Consider the following 10520-nt stretch of genomic DNA (forward strand, 5'->3'; position numbering starts at 1 on the left):
GGGAGGGGGGAGAGAGGGAGAGAGGGAGAGGGAGAGAGGGAGAGAGGGAGAAGGGGGGGCGGATCCCTGGAGCTCTCTGGCCAATTGGCAAGCTCCAGGTTCAGTGAAAGACCCTGTCTCAGAACAGGTGGTTACTAATAGAGGACACACAGAAAAAAAGAGAAAGAAAGAAAGAAAGAAAGAAAGAAAGAAAGAAAGAAAGAAAGAAAGAAAGAAAGAAAGAAAGAAAGAAAAGAAAGAAAAGAAAGACAAAAAAAAAAAAGAAAAAAAAAATAGAGGACACACAACATCAACCTGGTCTCCACACGGGCATGCACGTGTGCCTTCACCTACATACGTAAAAGCAAAATGAAAATTTAGGGAGAAAATTCTTTGGCCAGAACCCTAACTACCTTTGACTCCACTCAGCCTTCTCCAGCCCACCGGACATGGCATCCCCAAGTGATACTCTTAAGCATCTTGTCAGAGCTCAGTTTTCCAGGTCACTCTTCACTTCGTAGCCTGCTTTTAAAATGCACATCTGGAAAAATAATAAATATCTGTCCCACCACTTAAGCCTTCATGATAAAGTCCAAAAGCTCTTTATTTTTTTTTTTTTAAAGCACACTTTATAAAGTCAGACCTGTGATTGCTTTCACGGATTTGTTTTATCCACTCTTCCCCAGGGCACTCTCTCTTAAGTTTCAGCACTTGGAAGAATGTGTGGCCTTGACTTGCCGTCCAAGCTCCTTCATGTACAATGCACTTGCTCTTCCTGAACTGAACTTCATGTCCCTTCTTAGCCTTCGCTTTTCCTAATGTCCACCTTTCCTAGGCCCCACATAAATCTTACTTCAGTGTGTTAGGCTTGTTGAGTTGTATAAAAATCTACTTTCTCCTTTATTAGGCCCATGGCTAGACTATGTTGACCAGTCTTCCTCACCAGTTGAGAACAATGCATAAAATAAGGCTTTCAGAGATCCAAGCTTCTACCCTGAGGTGACACCCAAGTAACAGTAGAGTAACAAGCTGGAAGAAGCACGGGTCTGTGAGTGGCCCTACGGCAGAGAGCAGATTAGTAAAGTTGGATACCACTTTGACATAGAACATTTACAATGAGGCTGTTACATAAAACAGAAACAATTTTTCCTCTACTAGATTATTTAGTCAGGTAAAAATACTCAGAAGGTCTTCCCTAGGGCTATTTTATAGTAGGTCAGGCTCCTGAAAGGCTCCCATAGCACAGACTTCTTTTACAGCTACACTTATTTAACTTAGTCCCTTAACAAGCATACATTGAGGACCTGGTTGCCTGGCTGCTAGGAACTGTTCTAGACACAAGAAACACAGTGGCCAAAAAAAGAAAGAAAGAGAGAGGGAGAGAGAGAGAGGAAGGAAGGAAGCCAGCTGGGAAGTGGTGGCGCATGCCTTTAATCCCAGCACTTGGGAGGCAGAGGCAGGCAGATTTCTAAATTAGAGGCCAGCCTGGTCTACAGAGTGTCTGAGAGAGAGAAGAGGAGAGGATGAGAGGGGAGGGGAGGAGGGAGGAGAGGGGGAGGGGAGAGGAGGGGAAGAGGAGGGGGAAGGAGGGGAGGGGAAGGAAGAAGGACCTTCTTTAGAGTTTACTGTCAAGTGAGGATAGTTTGTACATCCCAACACTCATGCATAGACAGATGGATGGATAGATAGATAGACCGACAGACAGACAGATATGCAACGAGTGATAAGCTATGAAGAAAACACAAGATGTGTCAAGGAAACCTTTTTATGCGTTGGCATTTAAACAGAGATCTAAATGATATCTGTGTACAGTTAGTACACAGATAGGGATATTCTGTGTATAGCCTGTATCTTCTGTGTAACAGAAGAATGGGAAAAGCAGATGCAGAAATCCGCCTGCCTCTGCCTCCTGAGTGCTGGAATTAAAGGCGTGCGCCACCACGCCCAGCCAGTTTAAGTTCTTTTCTCAAGTTTAAATTCTGTAAGGATGGTCCTCAGTAGCAGAGTAGTTAAGACACTATAGTTATTTTTCTCTTCTTCTTTTCTGCATCAATATCACCCATCATAATGGCTGCCATACAGTATGTGCCAATTACTTCCTAACATGGCTGACTATAAAGATCACACTACTGCTCCTTACATAAATGTAAGGGAATCTCAGCAATGATCCCAACTGAATTAGAGAAACACATGTGACAAACTAGTCTTTTGTCTGTAATAAAATATTACTGTTGTAAGCATAGTAACACAGAAGCAAAAAAACCTAAGCTTAAACCCTGAAGAACAGCATTTGCATAACAAGTTAGCCACCCCTTTGCAGTAGTATTTCCTTCCTTCCTTCCTTCCTTTGGGCCTGAGGATTACAAGCAAGTTTCACAACTAGTATTACGAAACAGGGTGTGGAAAGGTGATATTAGCTGCCAGGAGAGCACCTACAGCTCTGTGTACCCTCAGCCATTTAAAAACTGCTCTGCTGTTTTGGTAAACTGTCTGTAGGATACTTCCTTCTGGGTAAGGTGCTTTCTCAAGTCTCCAATACCTGCTTAGACTGGTTCTGCATAACAAATCTATAGCAATAAAACAAAAAAAGTGTATAGGGAAAAGGTATTGTTTTACTATGTATACAAAGATACAGTCAACAAGGTTTATAAAGTTTGAAATAAAATGACAGCACTAAGAGTTTCCAACATAAGAGCAAAGTCAAACTACCAAGTAGAGATCACTATAAAACACAAATAATACCAAGTGAGTGCCTGTTCAGATCAGCCAGCAAAGATCTAAAGGAAGCAGGGCTTAAAGCAGGTTTGGCAGATGGGAGGTACACCGAGGCTCTTAAGGTGCCTTTGCCAGGCTGCAAGGGATATGGAAAACGAGTAACTGTGTAGAGGAAGGAAATGTATTTGACTGGAGAAAAAGCAGAAAAAACAAAAACAAAAACAAAAACAGTACTTGACAGCTACTTTTTAAAAGTCTTTCTTAAATCCCTAATTCTAAAATGGAAAAAAAAAGAAGAAAGAAAGAAAGAAACTCAAAAAGGCTAAATAAGTTTTACCCAGAGCTAATGAGCAAAATGCTGGTTCCTTTCCTAAATTAACAAAAAGATAAGGTACCAGGTGCCTTTAAAGAAGCCACAGGGGATTCAATTCCCTTAGACAGCTGCTGGAGTGATATGGCACCCAAAAAAGGAAAAAATAAAATATAATAAAATCAAAGTATAAAAGGCACTAGAGAGCCAGCAAAATGGCTCATGGGTAAAGGCACTTGCTGCTAAGCCTTAAAAAATGAGTTTATCCCCTGGATCCACGTTAGAGAAAACAATCCCCAAAATTTGTTTTTTCCTGAATGCGTGCACACGGTCACAGGCGTGCATGTAACAAATATACACTACTAAGAAATACATTATGCTGCATATACTAGCTGAATTTCTACAACCAAAAAAAGATAAAAGACAAAAATCAAAAACAAAAATAGACCCACACCAGGTACCGTGAAGTTTCAGTAAGCTGAGGCAGGACCACCCCTTCAGCTCAGGAGTGTAAGGTCAAGCCGGGTCAACAGAGCACTAGCCTGTGCTCTTTACAACAAACAAAAAGAAAATCAAATTAAGTGTTAGTTCAGGGAAATAATTTTAATAACTTGTGTCCAAAATGGCAAAAATTATAAGGGGAGAGACTGGCTAGGAAGCAGTAGGGGAAAGGTCTGTAACAAAAACATAGACTGTTGTCACGCAGTCCAAAAAAAAGGACAGTTGACAGCTCAGGCTGCTCAGGCTTACAAAATTATTCAAATTACAAAAGAACCAATTAAAATACAAAGCTAACAAGCTGTACACGTTCCGAGTGTAAGTTCACAGGCAGGTTCGTCTCCCTGATCGCTACCAACAATGCACTGCTAGTTCTGTGCTTATAAAAACAAAAACAAAGAAGGAACAAATTCTGTTTTCCAAAGAAATGTCAACTCTGGTTTGTTTGGGTTTTTTTGTTTGTTTGTTTTTTCCAGGAGGAAGATCTGGTTTAATTTTAAATCTCATTACTGATCAACTTGCTCTAAAATTTGTAAACTACAATGTCCAGAGAGCAACTGTTCAGGACACGATCTAAAAAAACGACCTGCCAACCAGAGCCAACATTTTTGTCAGCTGCTTTACCGGTTTGGCAGCCTCTAGCTTCAATCTCAAAAACTTTACCAAAATATTCTTCAAACCAAGAAGAGTATCTTTTTTCGTTTGTTTGCTTAGTTGGTTTGGTTTTTTGGAGGGTTTCTCTGTGTAGCCCTGGCTGTTCTGGAACTCTCTCTGTAGACCCAGGCTGGCCTTGAACTCCGAGCCGCTACTGTCTCTGCCTCTGGAGTGCTGGCATTAATGGTGTGTGCTGCCAAGAGAGTATCTAAAAGACTCCATCACACTGCAGCACTGAGTCCTGAGAAAATGGCATGCAAAGTCTCAAAATAACCAGTTGAATAACAGTGATGAGGTAAAATGAGTTGTTAGGTTTTTAAATGTTTTACAGGAAGCTTTAGGCTTTTAAGTGACCCCCTCCCAAAAAAAAAAAAAAAAAAACTGGCATTCGTTTGCATTCTCTATAATCTTAACCAAAAAAAAAAAAAAAAAAAAAATCCTACAGACCATGAATCAAAAATAGCTTTACACAAACAAGAGCAAAATTGTAGGTTTTTCTGAGGCCATCCGCCACTTAATTTAACCCCACTCTGACTAGAGCAGGAAGCCATGCCGCTGTTTTCATCAGTTACTAGGAAACAAGATAAAGGGCGGACTGGGGCAACGGAGTCTACACTTGAAACTCTTATGTGGCTGCACTACACTACTGAGAATTCGCAAAGTGTCACCAAAAAGACAAGAATGCGCATCTTATGAGTATCCACAACTGAGTCGCTGGTTGTGTAGAGAAAAGATTCACTTACTGGAGCTTGCCCCCACCCCCTTTCCCGCTTCCCGTTCCAGTACCCATTCCCAAACAGGAAAGAAAACGCGCCCAGCATAAACACACAGGCCATTGCTCACGGTTCGTCACCACAACAAACTGGAGGTTAGACCAACGCTCCTAGAGACCAAGTTTTAGGTCTCAGTTGCCAAGCACAAAAGGGGGATGCTGCCCTACAGAGCTGTTTATAGTGTGGGTCCTACCCAAAGGCTTTGGTTGCTTCCATCTTTTCCTTTCATGTGTTGGATTTTGTTGTTCTTGGCTTTAAAAGCAACGACGGGCTGCAAAAGTTTCCCTTTGAAAAAGACCTCTAGCTTTGCCTTGCAGAGATAAACATATAGGTGGGCTGGTCCCCACATAGCGTTACCACCATCACAAATTACATACTCAAAGATTACAGAACGTGAACCAAGAGAACAGAAAAGCTTTCATATCAGCCCGACCACCACGATTTTCTCTAGATGCGGTTTCCCAGTTCCCAAAGGTACAAATACGCCCGAACTACAGCTACAGGGAGTGGGGTGAGATGCACACGTACAAACACAAGCAAGAACCTGCCACCGCAGCCTGCGGTTGGGGTGGAGATCTATCTGTACGGCAGGGAGATGCCAGACGGACCCCTGTCACCTGAGGACAACACGATCGGGAGGGAAAGGCAGGAGGCAGGAGGAGTTGCCCATTTTCCCCGGGACGCAGTCGCGCCTGGCCGCCCGCGACCAGGCAGCAGGACGGGGCGCCCAGGGCCGCGCGGGGCCTGGCGAGAGAGGCACCCCGCGCAAGCCGGCTACCCAAGGGAGTCTGCGGCTCGCTCCGTCCCACCTCGGAGCGCCGACTCCCGCAGTCCACGGCCCCAGCCCCTCGCCGAGCCTGACTCACCGCCGGTGTGTGTAGTTCTCAGCCTCGAGTCGGGGCCGCCGCGAGGAGGCGGCGGAGGAGACGCGATCCGGGGCCCCGCCGCCGGGTCATCATACCCCCCGCACGAGCCGGCCCGGGCCCCGGCCCCCGCCCCCCGGAGCCGTCCCCGCGCCCGTCCTGCGGCCGGAGCCTCGCCAGCCTCCCGCCTGCCCTGCCACCCGGCCCCTTCCCGCCGCCGCCGCCGCCGCCGCCTCAGCGCCGAGCGCTCCCGCCTCGGCCTCCCCTGCGGTCCGGGGCCACGGCCCGGCCCTTCGCTCCGCAGCCGCCGTTGTCACCAGACCCGACAAGTGGAGCCCCGAGCGACCGCCTCCATCCCGCCGGCCCCGCCTCGCCGGAACCATTCAGCCACCTAACGCCATGACACCTACTGAGGCGGAAGTGCGGAGGAGCTGGAGGGCTGAGATCACTGCATCTTGCCGCGGGCCGCGGGTGTGGGTGGGCCTCCGTGGGGAGCCAGCGTGGACAGTGTGTGGGGACCGGTTTCCCGGTCCTCTCCGCACAGCAGTCTCCGAGGTGGTTTAACCGGCGTTTGGTGGCGGTCGGGTTTCTTGCAGTTAGATGTCATCTCAGCTAGTGTGACATCACCCCAAACCAGTGTGATTTTCCCCACAACACCCCAATCACATCCCAGCGATTGGGCCACGCAGGAAGACATTGACTCCCGGGGGATGACTCTGAGGGTTTAGAATTATCTCAGTTTATACTTAAATTGTTTGCTCCCATGTCGATTTCCGGGCAGCATAAGGGATTTTAGTTGCCTCCCTGTGCTGAAGCGCTCCCATCGTGGATTCTGTTAGGAAATAAAATAACTTATCTAAATTCAGCTCCTCCATGCATGCAGTAAACAAAAATTGTCTTACCTCCACGAAGGGTAGAAAGGCGGTGGATTCCGGAAAGTGCTCTGGGCATACTGTTTTAAGAAAACTGACCCTGAAAACTAGGTTATCTTAGTAGACAGTTGCCAACTCAGCCTCAAGAGATTCTGTGAGACTTGATATGCCTTCCGCGGTGTAAAATGTTGGTTCTTAAAATGAGAAACAGTCTTAGAGTCGAGTATTTATAAGAGTAAGGGAGGATGGTACGTGCCTTTTATCCCAGGAATCGGGAGGGAGAGGCAGATGGATCTCTGTGAGTTCAAAGCCAACTTGATCTACATAGTGAGGGCCTACCTAAAAGAAAGAGGAGGAGATGGAAAATGGAAGAACTCATGTGTTCCGTCTTACAAGAACAGTCTGAACCCCCAAAATGACTATCCACCACCATAAATTTTTACCTGTGTCCTGTGAGCAGGCAGCAGGTATATGAGAGGCCTTTCTAACAGTTATATTTTTCAGTCCTCACTCATACATCCTTGATTTTTTTGGATCATCACCTAACAAAATGTTTTCTAGACTATCCTATAATACCTTTTAAGGAAAGTCATTTGAGTTTCTCCTCTTAACATTGGGAATGAGGAGGAAGTTCATTTCCCTGGAGAGCCAGGGTTAGCAAAACTTTCAATCCCACAGGACAGATTCGTTTGCATATTTTCACAGAAACTTCCTTCTTGACTGTTTAGAGAACATAAAGTCCTCATGTTGGGCTGGCCCTGGAAATACCAAGACACAGAATGAATGAACATGCCTGCTTAGTTAGCCAAGAAAAAGGCCTGGTGTTGAACAGATCTGCTTAACAAACAAGCTTTAATTCTGACTTGCTCATTTTGCCCTACCTCACCAGAACTCTGTGACTGGCTTTTAATGTACTCTCAAGTTATGTCTCTTTTGTGTTTGAAAACATCTCAGATTTTACAAGTCACGAGCCTTTCCTGATTGACTCCTGCATCCTCACTCAGCACTGTCACCTGCCTGTTTATTTGTACCAGGTCTTTTCTTCACAGAATTAGTCTCTGTTTTCATTGTTCTTAACTCATTTTTTTTTTCTAATCTGTCTCAGTCTTCAGAGAACTTATAAAAGTGTAGTGTTTTTTCCTCACTAATGTCATTCACTCATTCATCCAACAAATTGCTTTATGCCAGACACGCCCTAGATGCCAATTCAGATGACAGATGAGTAAGGTGCCGTCTTCTCCCTCCCAGAATTTTCAATCTAGTGAGGAGAAATGCCACACAAATATACATAACTTGAATAATGGAGTCAGAGAAGACCATCAGAGAAGAAAATATCTAAGCATGTTTCAGCCGACAAAGCTTCAAAGTTTAATGCTGGTACAGTCTGTTTTCCATTCAAATCTATAGCGTATCTCCGGTGTGCGGGACATTGCTGGAAATCAAGGGAACAGCACAGCCTCTACCCTAAAGGAACTAACTGGGTGCAGGGTTGGTAAGGCAGGTAGACTCAGATTTTGAAAAGCAGAGGCTTGATCAGAGGAGCAGGACATGGTGGTGGGGAAGTCAGTGAGTGGAGAAAGGAGCAGAACAAGTATTTCCTCTCAGATAAGAGTGAGTGGCTGGAGAAGGAGTGGGGCTAGTGGACACTGAAAGGGCAAAACCTGTAGTCAGCTACTTTTAGTCAGACCTGGTAGCACAGGCACAGCACTTGGGAGGGAGAGACAGGAAGATCTGGAGTTCAAGGCCAGCCTGACCTAGTCTCAAAAACTAACATTTTTTTTTTTTTAATCACTTCCCAAGAAGCAGAGACAAGATAATCTCTGTGGGTTTGAGCCAAGCCTGATCTACATAGGAAGTTCCAAGCCAGCTAGATCTACAAAGTGAGATCCAGTCTCAAAGGAGCACAAAAAAGAGCTTTGACTTCTATTCTGAGCAAATGCCTTTAGAGGATTTCAGCAGAGAACTAATGTGGTTTGAAATAAGTCATGCGAGACTGGACTGTGTGTTTGGGGAGCAGACAGGAACAAGGGAGGAAGCGGGGTGAGATGCCTACAGTGGCTCAGGGAAGACACAAAGGTTTCTTGGACAAGGGTGGTAGAGGTGAAATGCTAAGAGCAGGAAGATTTAAGATTGTCTCTAGAGTTCACAGAATTTGCCAGCTCTTTGGGTGGGAAGGGAAATGAAGGAGAAAGGACTAAATTCTTGCCTGACGCCTAGCACACACCTTTAGCCCTGGCGGTCGGGGTGCAGAGGTGGGGATCTCTGTCGAGCTGGAGGCAAGCCTGATTTACATGACACGTTTGAGGCTAACTGGTTGTACAGAGAGACCAATATAAAATAAAATGAGCCGGGCGTGGTGGCGCACGCCTTTTTAATCCCAGCACTTGGGAGGCAGAGGCAGGCGGATTTCTGAGTTTGAGGTCAGCCTGGTCTATAAAGTGAGTTCCAGGACAGCCAAGGCTGTACAGAGAAACCCTGTCTCGAAAAACAAATAAACAAACAATAAATAAATAAATAAAATGAAAGGAAATCAACTCAACAACCATTTAATGAATTCTGGGGTAGAGAGATGGCTCCATAGCTAAGAGCACTCGCTGCTTTTGCAGAGGACACAGTCAGTTCCCAGAACCACATGGGAACTCACAATCATCTGTAACTCCAGCTTCAGGAGCTCTAATGCCCTCTACTGCTTCCCATGTGGCACCGAGTACATATGTGATACGTATAAATACATGCTGCAAAAAACACACATAGATATTTTTATTTATTCTATTTTACGTATTTATTTACTTTTTTTTGGGGGGGGGTTCGAGGCAGGGTTTCTCTGTACAGCCCTGGCTGTCCTGGAACTCACTTTGTAGACCAGGCTGGCCTCGAACTTAGAAATCCGCCTGCCTCTGCCTCCCGAGTGCTGGGATTAAAGGCGTGCGCCACCATGCCCGGCTCTATTTACTTTTTTTGAAAGATTTCACTAAATGTGTTCTCCAGACTGGTTTAGAATTCAGAAATTAAAGGCATACACCACCTTGCCTGGACTAAAAACAATAAACAACAAAGTGAAAGAATAATATATGGACCCCATTAGAAAAACATAGTGGGATTTGTCAGCAGTGTGGAAGGTCATTTTAATTTGTGAGATTATGTCATTAAATGGTCTTGATAGCACAAGCCTGTGATCCCAGCACTCGCGGGGCTAAGGAAGGGGGATCATGAATTTGAGACAAGTCTAAACTGCATGGTGAGATCCTGTGTCACGGCAGAGACGACTCAGCAGAGAACTGGGTTTGATTTCCAGAATTCACATGGTGGCTCACAACCACGTGAGACTGCAGTTCTGGGAGATCCAAGGGGACCTTCTGGCCTCTGAGGGCACCAGGCACACATGTTGGGGCACAGACGTATGTTAAGGCAAAACACCCACACATAAATATGATAACAAGGGAGAAAGGAAGGAAGGAAAGGGGAAGAAGGAAAGAAGGGAGAAAGGAAGGAAGGAAAGGGGAAGAAGGAAAGAAGGGAGAAAGGAAGGAAGGAAAGAAGGGGGAAAGGAAGGAAGGAAAGAAGGGGGAAAGGAAGGAGTTTTTTGAAGCTAACCATGGTGGTACCCACCTGTAACCTAAGCACTCAGTTGTCTGAGGCAAAAAGACAGCAAGTTCAGCGCCAGTCTGAACTACATGGCAAAATTTGTTGTGTTTCCCTGTATACACACATTCGTGGAGGCCAGAGTTTAATATCAGGTGTTTTCCTCAATTTCTTGCCATTTTTTTTTTTTTTTTTTTTTTTTGGTTTTTTTCGAGACAGGGTTTCTCTGTATAGCCCTGGCTGTCCTGGAGCTCACTCTGTAGACCAGGCTGGC

At 45.4% G+C, this 10520-nt stretch overlaps 1 protein-coding gene across 4 annotated transcripts in view; it reads right to left on the bottom strand.

Moving 5' to 3' along the window:
* Hipk1 (homeodomain interacting protein kinase 1) overlaps positions 1 to 6079 on the bottom strand; it is a 51351-nt gene extending 45272 nt beyond the window's left edge. The window contains exon 1 of one of the 4 annotated variants that reach the window (XM_021196448.2): positions 5796 to 6079. Coding sequence is in view for 3 of the 4 variants with exons in the window: in XM_029537211.1 (XP_029393071.1) it covers positions 393 to 435 (43 nt within the window). In the remaining variant the exon portion in view is untranslated. Of the gene's footprint in view, positions 1 to 392; positions 459 to 5795 lie in introns of those variants that run through there. The other 3 variants (XM_029537211.1, XM_029537210.1, XM_029537209.1) reach the window with 3 other exon arrangements.
* Between the last annotated feature and the right edge of the window lie 4441 nt (positions 6080 to 10520).

This window comes from Mus pahari, chromosome 4 (assembly GCF_900095145.1).
Source record: "Mus pahari chromosome 4, PAHARI_EIJ_v1.1, whole genome shotgun sequence".
NCBI lineage: Eukaryota > Metazoa > Chordata > Mammalia > Rodentia > Muridae > Mus > Mus pahari.